The sequence below is a fragment of the Hyla sarda genome, chromosome 1 (genome assembly GCF_029499605.1).
Source record: "Hyla sarda isolate aHylSar1 chromosome 1, aHylSar1.hap1, whole genome shotgun sequence".
NCBI classification, from domain to species: Eukaryota; Metazoa; Chordata; class Amphibia; order Anura; family Hylidae; genus Hyla; species Hyla sarda.
The window spans coordinates 232,750,888-232,769,270 of NC_079189.1; the positions used below are offsets into that span (position 1 = coordinate 232,750,888).

Genomic DNA, 18,383 nt, shown 5'->3' on the forward strand with positions numbered 1-18,383 from the left:
GAATGGCAGAAAAAGAATTTTGCTCAGAAAAGGAAAAAGAACATGGAAAGCTATATAAAATGGGCATCCCCATAATCGTACTGACCCACAGAATAAATATAACATCACATTTACCGCACAGTGTACACCATAAAAAAAAACACCAGAAATGTTCCTGTTTTTCCCAATATTTAGAAATTTATATAAAGTACAATATGTCACGAAAAAACTATCTCAGAATCGCTCTGCTCTGAAAAAGCGTTCTAAAGTTATTACCATTTAAAGAGATACATGTCAAATAAAAATAAAAAAAACAGCCTGGCCATAGAGGTACAAAATTGGTTGGTCCTTAAGGGGTTAAAGGCTTACATTTCCTGTAACACTATACTAAACACAGTAACATAAGTGTGAGAGCAGACCATTCTACATGAAGGCAATGGAATGACACTTGTGTGTGAGTGGAGTAGCTGCTCACTCTCAGTGTGAGGGAGGTTTACTAGCAGCTGAGCCGTTTAACAGACATTGGAGCAAACTTTCAGGAGTTAGTAATAGTGCTGGCACCAGACTGACTAGAATCTCCACCCCTTCAGACATGCTCAGTCACATCCCACAACCAGGGGGCAAGAGCCAGATTGCTAATGCTCTTTTCTATATAAGGGTGAAAGCCAAGGGGCGAGGAGACACCAAGTGTCCAGAAACTACTGACAGCTGATGCCAAACTTATTGTGAGGAGGGGACACACAAAGGGACTGGCAGCACAAGGAGGCTCTGTTATGGTCTGAGCCTGGGATACACCAGAGGATAAGGGTACAGTATAACAAGAATGCAGCATCGATAGAGAGAAGGGAGAAGAGGGTGGGGAGAACCATAATAGTAACTGCATACTCTGTAGTGTGCTCACAGAATAGGAAGTAGAAGAGACTGAGTGTATGGAGAGAGGATGTGCTGTCCATAGGGCAGCGTAGAGGAAGGAGTCATAGACACTGCCTGATCTTGTGTGTACATTCATCTTCATAGTAATAAGACTCCAACCCCATCCTGGTGTGCGAAGGTAGAAGACGAGATGAAGTACAGAACTGGGCATCTCCCTGGGCACTGGATCCTACTTGCTGGACTGCTCTTTCAACTGTCATATGTCCCTCTACCAGCTGAGGCAGAGGACCCTTCATGTCAAGGAGCCTTCGACCTGTACTTCGTTCTGGACAAGTGAGTACGAGGATTGAGTCCTGGGCTATGAAGTGGTTAATATGCAGATAGGACTGAGGCATCCTCCCTGTGCTGATCTCATTGTGTGAGTGCTGATCAGATTTCCGCCAGTCCCTGGGGTGCATTACAGGTCAGGCAGATGTTTGACATTGGCCTCTATAGTCACGCCATCCTCCTGCATCATACAACAGAATGACAGATGTGTGGTATATAAGTGCGGTACAGCTGCCTGGAACACTTCCTAACCCAGTACAGTGTATACCGGTGATTTCCTGCTCATACATGGGCTCTTCTGCTCAACCAAGCTAATGTTACATTGTTACAAGCACTGTAGTAAATATTTGTCATTTTCTGTCTAAATATAAAACATCTTGTATCCTTTGCCAGCAGAGGGAGAGATGTGTAGTTACAGAAACGATGCATGGGGAGTAGAAGTAAAGTGGTTTATGGGAAATTAAAACCAAATAGGGGTTAAATGGATGGGCTTTAAGAACATCAGTTGGTGTCGTGAAGATTTAAACACTTTTCTGAATACTTACCTTTTCTCCTTCCCCTCACACATCCTGGGCATATTCTCTATATTTACACAAACATATCTGTCTGCTGACCTATTACACATTCTTCTGCTTATTTCCAAGTTACTACTCCATAGAGGCCTCTAACAGTACTGTAGGAGTGGCAATATTGCGTACTTTATCTATTAGCACCTTGGTAACAAGAGTTTTATAGACAGGAATATGACACATATAATAAGCATCATGCTCCATATTTTCTATAAGCAATTATTGTAAACTGTGAAGAACTTTTTCCTCCTAAAAATTGGTATTTCAATTCATTTTTTATTGTGGAACAGGTGCATAATACAAAAATTGGCATCTGTTGCAGCTCCCACACCCCATCCAGCTTTACCAGGTTCAATCTGGCTAGCTATGGAGAACTTTGTCTAGTGGAGATATAACAGTGTGTTACCCAGATTCACAATTAATACAAATAATAGCTTTAAAGGGATTGTTTAGGGAAATGTTTAAAAAAATTTTTTTTGCCTTAAAAAAGGAAGTGTACTCACCTGTCCAGTACACATTCCCATAGTGCCCAGCTCACTACATATTATTGCTCCTGGAGGATTTCTCAAAATGCATAAAATGTTTATTCATGTCATTACTGGTTGAGGCAGGTCACCACTGGGACAGTGATTGGTTAAAGAGAATCCAACAGCTATTTCACCTGCACTAAACCCAATATATTAGGTTATAGTGCGGGTGAATAGCTGTACAAAAAAGGGTCACTTAATGTTTTACATTAGGTATATCCATAACTCTGCCAGTTAAAAGCTCTTTGTCATTGCGTTCCAGAGCACATTGGAGGCATGGAGTTGGCTTGCACAGCTCCCCTGCCTTATCAATATCACACAACTGTGACCTCAGAGACGGGTGTAACGAGGAGCAGAACGCTTATCAACCCCTCCACCTTGTGCTCTGATGTCACGGAAGGGGGCGGGCCAGAATATTGATGAGGCAGGGGGAGCAGCGTGAGCCGGCTCCCCGCCTCCAGTGCACTTTTGAGCACAATGACAAAGAACTTCTAATGGGCAGATCTATGGATATACCTAAGGTAAAACTCTAAGGGACTCTTCTTTGTACAGCTATTCATCTGAACTATAACCCAAAATATTGGGTTTAATACAGGTGAAATAGCTGTCAGATTCTCTTAAATGTGTACCTGTAAAACAAAAACAAAAAACTTTTGACAAATACCAAAGTCAAGCTCCGAGTGCTAGAATGAGTGGGGAGAGAAGCATGTGGCTGAGCACTTCTCTGCCCATACTCTGCTTATGGGACCAAGATGGTCCATAGACTTGCATTATGTGACTGGGTTTAGAGCCAGGAAAAAATGCTTAGCTTAACACACACACTTCTCCTAGCTTTAAATAGTAATGAGAGGGGTCTGAAAACTCTACAACATATCAAACGTTTTTTGTAAGACAGTGCCCATTTAAGCAGGCATTTCTGTGTGTGAGCAAGTGATCAGGAAATTGTCAACAGCAGGGAACCTGCTTCCATTGGAATGGCAGTGGCATAGGATTGGGCAGGCAAGTATACCTATTATTATTATTATTATGGCACCCTTATCCATTTCAAAAATGTTTTCTTTCCTGCACAACATCTTGCTACTTAAATGGGTTGTCTTAACATAAACAAGTCTATATGAAGTATAGACTATTTGGACTTCTGTAAAATGAAAGTTTTTACAGCCCCTTTATCCAATTTACAGGTCCACAATCGTGAGCTAATCTTAGGGGTCCTCACTTCCAGGAGCACCTGCTGTTACTTCCATATGCCATAAAAGGGCACAGTAATAGTTCCCTTTAAGGAAGTCCACCCCTGGAATATGTATCTGTGCTGTGCAGATCAGGCTTTTATGTTATTAGCTGATGTAACAGGCCTGCTGATGTTGCTAGTAAACGTTAATGGAATTACATTGTTAACCCTATGTTGTCAAATAGCAATGATCTTCCATTAAAGAGACAACATACAGTTATAGACCAACAGCAGATATAAGCTTTATATGCTATAACATATCTATGTTTTATAACATATAGTAGAATACAAGCATGGAATACAATACAGCAAGAGCAACAATTGTTATTGGCCTTGGCCAGATTTTTTTGTTTTATTCAACTGATCACACATTGTGTAATTCAGATTCTCGGCAAAGTATCATTATTCCAGAACCTACTTCCTCATATATGATGCACCAGGATAAACCATCAACAGGTAGATATCCGGTTGAAGAATCTGGTGTGATAAAATACAGACTTACTTTTTTTTCCTTTTTTTTCCCCTTTTTTTTCCCCTCAAATTAAAGGGTACCTCTCATCAAATAAACTTTTGATATATTTTAGATTAATGAATGTTGAATAACTTTCCAATAGCATGTTAATGAAAAATATGCTTCTTTCTATTGTATTTTTCCCGATCAGTCCTGTCAGCAAGCATTTCTGACTCATGCTGGAGTCCTAAACACAGAGCTGCCAGCCTGCTTTGTTCACAGCCAAACAGGCTGTGAACAAAACAGGTTGGCAGCTCTGAGTGTTCTCCTTTGTGAACAAAGCAGACTGGCAGCTCGTAGTGTTTAGGACTCCAGCATGAGTCTGAAATGCTTGCTGCCAGGACTGGTAGGGAGACCCCTAGTGGTAATTTCTTCAAAGTGGAAAATTAAATAGAAAGAAGCATATTTTTTAATAACATGCAATTGTAAAGTTATTCTGCATACATTAATCTATAATATATCTAAAGTTTTTTTGATGAGAGGTACCCTTTAAGTTTGTATCACAAAACATAGCGGATATTGCCTCTTTTTATATCATAATACTGAATTATTCTGGGAAAGGAACTCTTAGTCAGCAGGTCTGACTAATAAATCTGTCAGAATGGAAAATCCCTTGTTATGGTCTATTCACATGTACAGTATTCTGCACTGATTTGATGCACAGATTTGATGTGCAGGATTTTCTGCTGCAGATTGTAAACTGAATGACTGAACACAGCTTGAAATCCTGCGCATGAAATCTGCGCAAAATACTGTATGTGTGAATAGACCCTTAACCCCTTAAGGACCAGGCCATTTTACACCTTAGGACCAGAGCATTTTTTGCTAATCTGACCACTGTCACTTTAAACATTAATAACTCTGGAATGCTTTTACTTATCATTCTGATTCCGAGATTGTTTTTTCGCGACAAATTCTACTTTAACATAGTGGTAAAATTTTGTGGTAACTTGCATTTGAACATTTTGCATTTTTCTAACTTTGAAGCTTTCTGCTTGTAAGGAAAATGGATATTCAAAATATATATATTTTTTATTTACATTTCCAATATGTCTACTTTATGTTTGCATCATAAAATTGACGTGTTTTTACTTTTGGAAGACACCAGAGGGCTTCAAAGTTCAGCAGCACTTTTCCAATTTTTCACAAAATTTTGAACCTCGCTTTTTTTCAGAGACCAGTTCAGGTTTGAAGTGGATTTGAAGGGTCTTCACATTAGAAATACCCCACAAATGACCCCATTATAAAAACTACACCCCACAAAGTATTCAAAATGACAATCAGTAAGTGTTTTCACCCTTTAGGTGTTTCACAGGAATAGCAGCAAAGTGAAGGAGAAAATTCACAATCTTTATTTTTTACACTCGCATGTTCTTGTAAACCCAATTTTTGAATTTTTACAAGGGGTAAAAGGAGAAAATGTATACTTATATTTGTAGCCCAATTTCTCTCGAGTAAGCACATACCTCATATGTCTATGTAAAGTGTTCGACGGGCGCAGTAGAGGGCTCAGAAGGGAAGGAGCGACAAGGGGATTTTGGAGAGTACTTTTTCAGAAATGGTTTTTGGGGGGCATGTTGCATTTAGGAAGCCCCTATGGTGCCAGAACAGCAAAAATAACCCACATGGCATACCATTTTGGAAACTAGACCCCTTGAGGAACGTAAAAAGGAATAAAGTGAGCCTTAATACCCCACAGGTGTTTCACGACTTTTGCATATGTAAAAAAAAATTTTTTTTTCACTAAAATGTGTGTTTCCCCCCAAATTTCACATTTTTGCAAGGATTAATAGCAGAAAACACCCCCCAAAAGTTGTAACCCCATCTCTTCTGAGTATGGAGGCACCCATAAGTTGGCCTGAAGTGCATTATGGGCGAACTACAATGCTCAGAAGAGAAGGAGTGATATTTGACTTTTTGAGAGTAAATTTTGCTCGGGAGGCATGTCCCATTTAAGAAGCCCCTATGGTGCCAGAACAGCAAAAAAAAAAAACACATGGCATACCATTTTGGAAACTAGACCCCTTGAGGAACATAACAAGGAATAAAGTAAGCCTTAATACCCCACACGGGTTTCACGACTTTTGCATATGTAAAAAAAAAATATTTTTTTCACTAAAATGTGTGTTTCCCCCCAAATTTCACATTTTTGCAAGGGTTAATAGCAGAAAATACCCCCCAAAATTTGTAACCCCATCTCTTCTGAGTATGGAGATACCTCATAAGTGGACCTGAAGTGCACTACGGGCAAACTACAATGCTCAGAAGAGGAGGAGCACCATTGAGCTTTTGGAAAGAGAATTCATTTGGAATGGTAGTCAGGGGCCATGTGCATTTACAAAGCCCCCCGTGGTGCCAGAACAGTGGCCCTATTTTGGAAACTACACCCCTCACAGAATTTAATAAGTGGTGCAGTGAGCATTTACACCCCACTGGCATTTGACAGATCTTTGGAACAGTGGGCTGTGCAAATGGAAAATAAAAGTTTTCATTTTCACGGGTCACTGTTCCAAAAATCTGTCAGACACCTGTGGTGCGTAAATTCTCACTGTACCCCTTATTACATTACATGAGGGGTGTAGTTTCCAAAATGGGGTCACATATGGGGGGGTCCATTGTTCTGGTACCATGGGGGCTTTGTAAACACAAGTGGCCTTCAATTCCGGACAAATTTTCTCTTCAAAATCCCAATGGCGCTCCTTCTCTTCTGCGCATTGTAGTGTACCCATAGAGCACTTTACATCCACATATGGGGTATGCTCTTACTCAGAAGAAATTGGGTTACAAATTTTGGTGGGCTTTTTTTTTTATTTTTCCTTGTGAAAATGAAAAATTTAGGGTGACACCAGCATTTTAGTGAAAATTTTTAATTTTTTTCATTTTCCCATCCAACTTTAATGAAAATTTGTCAAACACCTGTGGGGTGTTTAGGCTCACTATGCCCCTTGTTACGTTCCATGAGGGGTGTCGTTTCCAAAATGGGGTCACATGTGGGTATTTATTTTTTGGGGTTTATGTCAGAACCGCTGTAAAATCAGCCACCCCCTGTGCAAATCACCAATTTAGTCCTCAAATGTACATGGTGCGCTCTCACTCCTGAGCCTTGTTGTGCGCCCGCAGAGCATTTTACGCCTACATATGGGGTATTTCCGTACTCAGGAGAAATTGTGTTACAAATTTTGGGGGTCTTTTTTTTCCTTTTACCTCCCGTGAAAATAAAAAGTAAAGGACAACACCAGCATGTTAGTGTAAAAAAAATTTTTTTTTACACTAACAGGCTGGTGTAGACCCCAACTTTTCTTTTTCATAAGGGGTAAAAGGAAAAAAAGCCCCCAAAATTAGTAGTGCAATTTCTCCCGAGTACGTAGATACCCCATATGTGGCACTAAACTGTTTCCTTGAAATACGACAGGGCTCTGAAGTGAGAGAGCGCCATGCGCATTTGAGGACTAAATTAGGGATTGCACAGGGGTGGACATAGGGGTATTCTACGCCAGTGATTCCCAAACAGGGTGCCTCCAGCTTTTGCTAAACTCCCAGCATGCCTGGACAGTTAGTTGCTGTCGGGAAATGCTGTGAGTTGTTGTTTTGCAACAGCTGGAGGCTCTGTTTTGGAAACACTGCCGTACAATACGTTTTTTTATTTTTATTAGGGGGACAGTGTAAGGGGGTGTAAATGTAGTGTTTTACTCTTTAATATGTGTAAGTGTAGTGTAGTGTAGTGTTTTTAGGGTACATTCACACTGGCAGGTTTACAGTGAATTTACCGCTAGGAGTTTGCGCTGTGGTGAAAAATTTGCCGCAGCTCATACTTGAAGCAGAAAACTTACTGTAAACCCGCCAGTGTGAATGTACCCTGTACGTTCACATGGGGGGGGGGGGGCAAACCTCCAGCTGTTTCAAAACTACAACTCCCAGCATGTACTGACAGACCGTGCATGCTGGGAGTTGTACTTTTGGAACAGCTGGAGGCACACTGGTTGGAAAACCTTCAGTTAGGTTCTGTTACCTAAATCAGTATTTTTCAACCAATGTGCCTCCAGCTGTTGCAAAACTTCAACTCCCAGCATGTACTGATCGCCGAAAGGCATGCTGGGAGATGTAGTTATGCAACAGCTGGAGGGATCGCAACTACAACTCCCAGCATGCAGAGACAGCTGTTTGCTGTTTAGGCATGCTGGGAGTTGCAGTTTTGCAACATCTGGAGAGCTATAGTTTAGAGACCACTGCACAGTGGTCTCCAAACTGCGGACCTCCAGATGTTGCAAAACTACAACTCCCAGCATGCCCAGACAGCAAACTGCTGTCTGGTCATGCTGGAAGTTGTAGTTTTGCAAGATCTGAAAGTGCACAGTATAGAGATCACTTTGCAGTGGTCTCAAACTGTAGACCTCCAGCTGTTGCAAAACTGCAACTCCCAGCAAGCCTAAACAGCTCTCTGGGCATGCTGGGAGTTGTAGTTTTGCAACATCTGGAGGGTTACAGTTTAGAGACTACTATAGTGGTCTCAGACTGTAGCCCTCCAGATGTTGCTAAGTAACTCACTGGCTTCCATTGGATCCAGGGAGCTGCGTCGCGGTCCTCTTCTTACGTCGATCGTCGCCCGCTGCCGCCGCTGATCGTCGCCTGCTGCCGTCGCCGATGGGTAGGTGGATCTTCGGCGCCGGTCCCTGTCGGTTTCCCCGTCCTGCCCCGCCTATTGTGGGCGGGCAGAACGGGGAAACCGAAAGTAAACCCCTCCGCCCCCGATCTGCTATTGGTGGTCGCCTCTAGACCACCAATAGCAGAGATAGGAGGGGTGGCAACCCTGCCACCTCACTCCTATCGCTACAGGGGGATCGTGGGTGTCTAGGACACCCGCGATCCCCCTTCTATTCCGGGTCACCGGGTCACCATAGACCTGTAATGACCCGGAATCGGTTCAAATCGCAAGTGTGAATTCACTTGCGATTTGCGCCGATCACCGACATGGGGGGGTCTATAGACCCCCCTGGGCATTTGCGTGGGGTGCCTGCTGATAGACATCAGCAGTCACCCCGGCCCGGTCCCCGCGCGGCGGGGACCGAAATTACCACGGGCGTACAGGTACGCCCTTGGTCCTTAAGTACCAGGGAGCAAAGGCGTACCTGTACGCCCTTGGTCCTTAAGGAGTTAAAGGGGTACTCCGGTGGAAAACATTTTTTTTTTTTAAATGACTGGTGCCAGAAAGTTAAACAGATTTGTAAATTACTTCTATTATAAAATCTTTACCCTTCCAGTACTTATTAGCAGCGGTATACTACAGAGGAAATTCTTTTCTTTTTGAATTTCTTTTTTGTCTTGACCACAGTGCTCTCTGCTGACACCTGATGCCCATATCAGCAACTTTCCAGAGCAGGAGAAAATCCCTATAGCAAACCTTTGCTGCTCTGGACAGTTTCTGGTGCCAGAAAGTCAAACAGATTTGTAAATTACTTCTATTACAAATTATTAATCCTTCCAGTACTTTTTAGGGGCTGTATGCTACAGAGGAAATGTTTATCTTTTTGGATTTCTCTTATGTCACGACCACTGTCCAGAGCAGGAGAAAATCCCCATAGCAAACATATGCTGCTCTGGACAGTTCCTAAAATGGACGGCAGAGGTCAGCAGAGAGCACTGTGGACGTGACATAAGAGTAATCCAAAAAGATAAACATTTCCTCTGTAGTATACAGACGCTAATAAGTAAAAGAAGGAATAAGATTTTTTTTATAGAAGTAATTTACAAATCTGCTTAACTTTCTGGCACCAGTTGATAAAAAAAAAAAAAAAAGTTTTCCACGGGAGTACCCCTTTAAGCTGAAATAGATTCTCCTAATAGCTTTGTTCATTTCTTAACTTTAATTGTGCATGTGACTGCTTATCTACTTAGCAAGGGCATGTGTCTTTGGTATTACCATTTGTGGTTACAAGTTTTTCATTTAGCATCAGCAGCACAATCCACTTGTATTATAGCGAGTTGCTAAATGTGAAAATAACTTGTTGTTTCAAACACTTATTCATCCAAGATACTTTAGGCCCCATTCACATCACATGTATGGTATACATCAGGATATAAACAAAATATACCCCAGCATGTGCCAACATATACCCCAGCATACTCTCAGTGGGCCCTTTGAATATAATGGTCTGAGCATAATCTACTAGAGACTACATTCGGTCTATTTCCTGAATAGAATTTTTTTTCTGTGTGAGAGTCAAAAATGCACAAAAAGAGTATCAATTTTAAGAAATGGACCAAACATAGTCAATAGTAGAATACATTTAGTCTATCAAAATTAATGGATGCCAAAGAAAAAGTCAGAACACTTATTTTGCTGATATTTTGTAATGTGAACAGGGGTTAAAGGGGTACTCCGGCCCTAAGACATCTTATCCCCTATTCAAAGGATAGGGGATAAGATGTCTGATCGCCAGGGTCCCCGCCACTGGGGCCCCCCGCAATCTGTCATTCCGCAGCCACCTTTGTGAGCTCTCCGCAGCCCTTGAGGCTCAGAGTGTGAAGCGTTACGACCACGGGGCCGGAGTATTGTGATGTCACAACTCGGACCTCCATGTGACATCACACGGAGGTGGAGTCGTGACATCACGGTACTCTGGCCCCGTGGTCGTAACGCTTCACACTCGGAGTCTCCAGCGCTGCGGAGAGCTCACAAAGGTGGCTGCGGAATGAAAGATTGCGGGGGTCCCCAGTGGCGGGACCCCCGTGGTCAAACATCTTATCCCCTATACTTTGGATGGGGGATAATATGTCTTAGGGTCGGCCTACCCCTTTAACATCAAACATTCCCTTAAAGTTGGCAGGGAAAATCCATCTTTTAACCAGGGAAGTCAGCTTAGTGCTGTCAGCATATTTATTGTATCAGGTTATTATAAGCATGGACATGGGTAGAATTTTTTTAATTCAGTTGGTAGCAGAAGGTTATACAGATTTGTAAATAACTTTTATTTAAAAGTTCAACCCTTCTAGTACTTATCATCTGGTGAATGTTGTGGAGAAAAGCATGTCGTTATTTCCTCCTGCCACCTCTGTCCGTGTTTCCACTTGTTTTTTTTTTCCCTGAGTTTTTTGCGTCTGACGTTTTTTCTGGTGTTTTTTCTGGCGTTTTCATATTTGAGTGGAAATTGCTTTTTTGGCCTCTTTGGTGTTTTTTTTTTAATTTGTTGGGTACCAAAAAAGAAAGAAAAAAAGGATGCAGTAGTGATGGAAAAAAATGCATTTAACAACATTTATATTTTTTATAATAAAATTTGTATTATTTTTTAAACAGGGATCAATTTATGTGGGTGGCAGGGCACAAAAAATTTAGCCGACAATACTAAAAATGTAGTGTGTGTGTTTTTCCCTTTTTTTTTCTTTTTTTTAAATATTGTTTAGTTAGTACTACTACTCTAAGCATGGAACACACTGTTCCATTATGGGAGTAGTAGTTCCTGTACTAATAGAAAGATTGCCCCGGGTGTCACTCCTGACACCCGATGCGATCTTTCATAATATAGCTCTATACAGCGCTATATCTGTGCACTATACTCTGGGCCGGCCAGTGATGTGAATAGAAAGCCGCTCTGCATCTCAGGGATGAAGGATGATTGCAGCGGGTGTTGGGAGTGACATCCACTGTGATCTGTCCTTAACTGCAGATACTACTGCTCCCAACATGGAGCACACTCTGCTCCATGCTGGGAGTTGTAGTACCTGCATTAATAGTTAGATTGCAGCGAGTGTCACTCCTGACACCCGCTGTGATCCTCCTGTATAATGTATAAATGCATCGCCGGTCGCTCATCTATGGTCCCCTGCACTGACGTATCTATACACCTATTCATATTTCACACAGAGAGTTGTGATTGGCTGGAACCATCTGGCCAATCACAACTCTCTGTGGGAAATATGAATAGGTGTATGTATACGGCAGTGCAGGGGACCATAGAATAACACCCGTCCGCATCTACAGGAGGATCACAATGTGTGTCAGAAGTGACACGGGCGATAAGTCAATTAGTACAGGTACTACTGCTACCATCATGGAACAGTGTGTTCCATGCTAGGAGTAGCAGTACTACCTAAAAAATAAAAAATAAAGTGAAAAACACACACACACTTTTTTTTTTTTTTTGTTGGCTACATTTTTAGGGCCTGCCTCCCAACATAAATTGATCCCTGTTTAAAAATGTATAAAAATTTCACAGTATAGGCCTGAAACGCGTCATGTTTGTTTGCTGACCTGTGACTCCGCTTTTATTCAATAAATGGGAACTTTGGTGTTGCCATGCACCTGCCGTGTCGTGGACGGGAAATACAGCTGGTGAGCTGATTTACTCTGCTCGTTCATAAAAATGTAGTTATAATAAAGATACATTTCGTTAAATACAATTTTTTCCATCACTACTGTATCTTTTTTTATATATTTTTTTTAATGGAACCCAAAACATTTTATTAAAAACAGTATCTCCATCACTTTTTTGGATGGCTAAAGTCCAAAAAAGAATGAAAACTGCCTGCAAAACCATCAAAATTAAACCCCATATGTCGTCTTTCTTGGAGGTTTTTTACTCACATAGACTTCTATGGGAGAAAAACGCCAAGATTTCAGGGAAAAAAACGCCATAGGCTCAACATGCTGCAACTTTGCAAAACCGCCAAGGAGCTGAACAACACCAAAAAAGAGTGAAAAACGCCAAACTGAAATATGCAAAGTGGGAAAAGAATTTTGCGATTTCTCATTGATTTACAGCTAACATATACCTGAACTATAGTACTTCTCCCTGGTAGTCAGGTTGAATATTTCTGTAGTAGTAAGATTGGAGAATTTTAATATTTTGCTTACTCTACGCTTCCTCAGTGCATTATATTTAGTATTATTCTATCTATATGTACAGCCTAGAGCTTGCATGAATACAAATTACTGCACCAAATCTCATTATATGAACTGCCGTAACCTAGAAGTACAGGGGCCCTGAACATGCTGCACATGTGATTTGTCCGCCCCTGGATGACATCACAGGTCATGTGACATACCATTGAAACAGTGTAAGTAAATTGCTACTTTTCTGTGAGCAGCAAGGCGGAAATAGCTAAGAATAAATAAATATTAAGTGGACAAACACTTAAATGAGCACTCTCATTTAATTTCTTTGTTTAGATCTTTCTAATATATCTATTTTTTTTTTAAAATATTGGGGGGAGATTTATCAAAACCTGTCCAAAGGAAAACTTGCCCTGTTGCCCATAGCAACCAATCAGCTTGCTTCTTTCATTTTTAACAAGGCCTCTGAAAAATGAAAGAAGCAATCTAATTGGTTGCTATGGGCAACTGGGCCACTTTTCCTTTGCACAGGTTTTGATAAATCTGCCCCATTAGTTTTAACGCAGTTTTTTTTTACTTTGAAATGCTGGCCACTTGGGGTTGCCCTACTGGTCCAGCATGCATTTTACCCCACCTCACGTGCACTGAGTTTAGACTGCTACTGGCTGGGCAGTCTATCCAAACTCAGGATGTGAAGTCAGGATAAAGCTGTGTGGTGTGCCCCTATTTTACATAACCCCAACTCTCCTAATTTCCATAACCTCTCCCCCTCTATCACCTCCTGTAACACTGAGCCCCTTCTCCGATGTTCCTCCTCTTTGTATGGCACGTGCAGTGCTAAACAGAGAGGAGAAGACACAGCAGCTGCCGAGAGGGAGCGCAGCATAGAGGAAGAAGGGTGAAAGTGAGCCCAGACAGGCCTCAGATGACGCCCCTTTCCTCACTTACCCTTCCCCTTTCTGATGGGCCACGCCCCCTTCCTCAAGCATACAGGCACAGAGCCGTGAGTTCCAATAAAGGGGAGAAAAAAGGTAAAACGTGGGACTGTTAAAAATAACAAACTGGATTAGTGTCAGGATGAGTCAGGGACAGATTGGGGGGGGGGAATAAGGGACAGATTAGTTTATTATAGGTACTCTTTAAATACAGATACAAAAAAAGGGGCAATATTGTTTGAAACCAGTTATTTTACTTAGTTTTTCTTAATTACAGCTCTTGGTAATGATCATAGTTTTTAGTAACTAATGTTATTATTATTAATATGATTTTTCACTATATATGTCTTCACTTGTTTTGTAATGTACCGCACTGACCATTTGCCTTGTTTGGCTTGCTGTTTGTTGTGCCTTGTGTCTTTTTACCTAATAGAAGTCATGAATATATTTCAATGCTGGATAACTTTTCTTTGTTCTCTGCCAACAATTACCGTTATACTGAATACACATTCACTGTTCTTATTCCACTCAGTTCTGCTAAACTGGTTTTAAAAGTAACAGTGATATACTGATTGACCAGGCACTTGGCTGGAGCCAGCCCTCTTCACACTTCACAGTATCTTGAATCTGCTCTTCAGAAATTTTAGCCTTAGACTCTGCACATCACATGACGACCATGGTTTTAACCCTAGAATATTGTTAGGGTGCACGGCATTTGAGGAAATGTTTCTAGCCTCAGCCCACACAGATTGAGAAGTTACTTGTCTCTTTTGGACTATGCAGAGTACTAACATTCTTGAGCCCTGGAGTCCGGAATCTGATTAATAGCTGTCAGAGATAGTGCAGAACATACTGCACTTCCATCAACAAAATCCTAGCTCTTTGTTCATGTTCTTCTAAATTCTGGACGAATTCCACATAGTTTTTTATCTGCGAGAAGTCATGTTCATTAGGAAACGGTTGAGCTTTAGTTAAGCTCTGGAAAATTCTCTGCCATCCATTGCAGAAGCATGACAATAATTTTGTATCTCCGAAACACTTGGAAACAAGCTCTATCCACATCTCCTGCTCACATGGTAGTGCTGAGCTCTCTAAGGCCCCTTTCACACTGTTGTTGCTCCCCGGCAAGAACGGCTGCTAAATTCTCTTTTTTGTTATTTTTTTTTGTCACTTTAATGGCTGTTCTTGTGACTGGGAGCAACGGACAATAACGGGTCCCAGCGGCTCCTATTTACTATTATCGTGGCTGACGGGACCCTTTATTTTTTTTTTTACAGGAATAGCGGGAGAAAAAGATGGCTGTGGCAGTAATTTTTCTCCCGCTAAATGCTACCTCTATATGATGTTCACAAACTATATACCGTATATACTCGAGTATAAGCTGACCCGAATATAAGCCGAGGCCCCTAATTTCACCCCAAAAACCCAGGTAAAGTTATTGACTCGACTATAAGCCTAGGGTGGGAAATACATCATCCCCCCATGTAATCATCCAGATCCCCGTCATTAACACCCTCATCATCATCATCACCCTGTCATCATCCCCCCTTCATCGTCATCGCCTGTCATCATCCCCCCCTTCATCATTACCCTGTCATCATCCCCCCTTCATCATTACCCTGTCATCATCCCCCCTTCATTATTACCCTGTCATCATCCCCCCTTCATCATCCCCCCTTCATCATCACCGCCTGTCATCATCCCCCTGTCATCATCCCACACCCCCCCTTCATCATCATCGCCTGTCATCATCCCCCTGTCATCATCCCACACCCCCCTTCATCATCACCGCCTGTCATCATCCCCCTGTCATCATCCCACACCCCCCCTTCATCATCACTGCCTGTCATCATCCCCCTGTCATTATCCCACACCGCCCCTTCATAATCACCGCCTGTCATCATCCCCCTGTCATCATCCCACATCCCCCCTTCATCATCACCATCTGTCATCATCCCACACCCCCCCTCCCCTTCATCATCACCGCCTGTCAATGACAGTGGTCTTCAACCTGCGGACCTCCAGATGTTTCAAAACTACAACTCCCAGCATGCCCGGACAGCCATCGGCTGTCCGGGCATGCTGGGAGTTGTAGTTTTGAAACATCTGGAGGTCCGCAGGTTGAAGACCACTGCGGCCTTCGTCGTCATCCAGACACCCCCACCCCCCTTTAGTTTTGTACTCACCTCCCCTTGGTGGGAGGGAAGGGTGAGCTGGTCTGGGCCATCTGTGCTGCAGGGACCGCCCGGTGGGGAGGGATAGTCGTTCCGGGCTGTCCATCTTCACCGGGGGGCCTCTTCTCCGCGCTTCGGGCCCGGAATATTGACGTTGCCTTGACTACGACGCACTGGTCAAGGCAACTTCACTACTCCGCGACGGAAGCGCGGAGAAGAGGCCCCCCCGGTTAAGATGGACAGCCCGGAATGACTATCCCTCCCCACCGGACGGTCCCTGCAGCTCAGATGGCCCGGACCAGCTCACCCTTCCTTCCTGCCGAGGGGAGGGGAGTACAACACTAAAGGGGGTGGGGGAGGGTCTGGATGATGACGGAGGCCGCAGTGGTCTTCAACTTGCGGACCTCAGATGGCTATCCGGGCATGCTGGGAGTTGTAGTTTTGAAACATCTGGAGGTCCGCAGGTTGAAGACCAATGAGGGCGGAGAGTTCACTCGAGTATAAGCCGAGGGGGGTGTTTTCAGCACGAAAAATTGTGCTGAAAAACTCAGCTTATACTCGAGTATATACGATACATAGGCCCTGATTTATTAAGAGTGGAGTATCGTTTTCTTTGTGGGTTTTAATTCTTTACTAGTATTTTTCTACGGTATTTACTAAAGTTTACCTACGTTTTGCACTTTTCCCTACGTTTTTTTTTTTTTTTTTTACACATGCTCTGTGCTGTGGGGTTTTCCTTAAATCCACCACATTTACTGTGGAAACCTTAGTAAATATGTCGGGGACACGCCCCCTTTTCGGCAACCACCCCCTTTTCCAAAATGACCATGCCCCTTTTTTGTTTTTTTCCAGTAAAATTGAGAGTTTTTTTTCAATTCTGGCACAAATTCTGGTACAGACAGAATTTCTGGTGCACAGCCCAACAAAACATGTCGGGTATACAATAGTAAATCAGGGCCATAGAGTTGTTGGGTATAAATATATGAGACTCCATGGTACCTCAAGATGGCAGTATATTTTCTTCAAGAAGTAAATCTAGAATCACTGCTTCTAGAACAGAACACTTTTTCATATGTTTTGTCACAGATTGGCAAAAAAAATCTGTGTTGGTTATTTATCAGTAATGGTTTTTGCTAGATCATTTTTTTTGTTTGTCTGGATGCATTTTTTTGTTGTTGCTGCGCCAAATTTATCATATTGTTGCAGTCATCGTGATAAATTTTGCACAGATCTGTACAACCAGACCCAGATCATTTTCTTCCGCCGCTTGCAGATCATGTCTACCCTGCTTCTGAGGAGCTTGTTGGTTGGTGTATTTGGCTTTATTTGTTTTAGTTTAAATTTTTAAGGCAAATTAAGGTCTAAAAGAAGGTCTGGAAAAAGAGAGGGGTACAGGTGTCTTCCACCTCAAGTGCTGCTTTAACCCCTAAAGGACCGAGGGCGTACGCCCGGGGAAATTTCAGTCCTCGCCGTGCACCGGGCGGGGACCAGACCGGGTTGACTGCTGGTATCTATCAGAAGCCACCCCATGTAAATGCCCAGGTTGTCCTGAGATCCCCCCCCTATGTCGGTCAATTCAGACTGGCGATCTGTGACGATTCCGGGTCATACGGGTCTCCGGTGATCTGGAAAATAAGGGGGATTGGGACTTTCCAAGACACTCACGATCCCCCTGAAGGGATAGGAGTGAGGTGGCAGGGGTGCCACCCCTCTTATCCCTGCTATTAGTTGGTCAGAAGCGACCGACCAATAGCAGATTGGGGGGGGTTAAAGTTCGGACAGTTTCCCCGTTCTGCCCGGACTACTGTGGGTTGGCAGAACAGGGGAACTGTCCTGTGACCGGCGCCAGAGGTCACTTACCACCGGCGGCATCAGCGGGCGGCCATGACGAGCGGCTGGCTCCCTGGTGAGGGCTACAGTTTGGAGACCACTATACAGTAGTTTCTAAACTGTAGCCCTCCAAATGTTGCAAAACTACAACTCTCAGCATGCCCACACAGCTGTTTGCTGTTTGGGCATGCTGGGATTTGTAGTTTTGCAACAGCTGGAGGGCTACAGTTTGGAGTTCACTGTGCAGTGATCTCTAAATTGTGGTCCTCTAGATCTTGCAAAACTACAACTCCCAGCATGCCCACACAGCAGTTTGCTGTCTCGTCTTGCTGGGATTTGTAGTTTTGCAACATCTGGAGGGCCACAGTTTGGAGATCACTGTGCAGTGGTTTCTAATCCGTGGCCCTCTAAATCTTGCAAAACTACAACTCCCAGAATGCACGAACAGCAAACGGCTGTCTCACCATGCTGGGAGTTGTAGTTGCGTACCTCCAGCTGTTGTATAACTACATCTCCAGCATGTACTGATAGACCGTGCATGCTGGAGTATTTGTTAAATTTTCAATAAAATTCTATTTAAAAGAAAAATGCTGAGTTAGGTAA

At 42.9% G+C, this 18,383-nt stretch overlaps 1 protein-coding gene across 3 annotated transcripts in view; it reads left to right on the top strand.

The window, feature by feature from the left end:
- Positions 1 to 584: 584 nt before the first annotated feature.
- The window catches only part of ANTXR2 (ANTXR cell adhesion molecule 2), a 270,321-nt gene continuing 252,522 nt past the window's right edge, over positions 585 to 18,383 (top strand). Inside the window, exons 1-2 of one of the 3 annotated variants that reach the window (XM_056568946.1) lie at positions 585 to 786; positions 997 to 1,185. In XM_056568946.1, coding sequence (XP_056424921.1) covers positions 1,043 to 1,185 — 143 coding nt within the window. In that variant the 5' untranslated portion in view covers positions 585 to 786; positions 997 to 1,042. Of the gene's footprint in view, positions 787 to 996; positions 1,186 to 13,431; positions 13,873 to 18,383 lie in introns of those variants that run through there. The other 2 variants (XM_056568945.1, XM_056568947.1) reach the window with 2 other exon arrangements.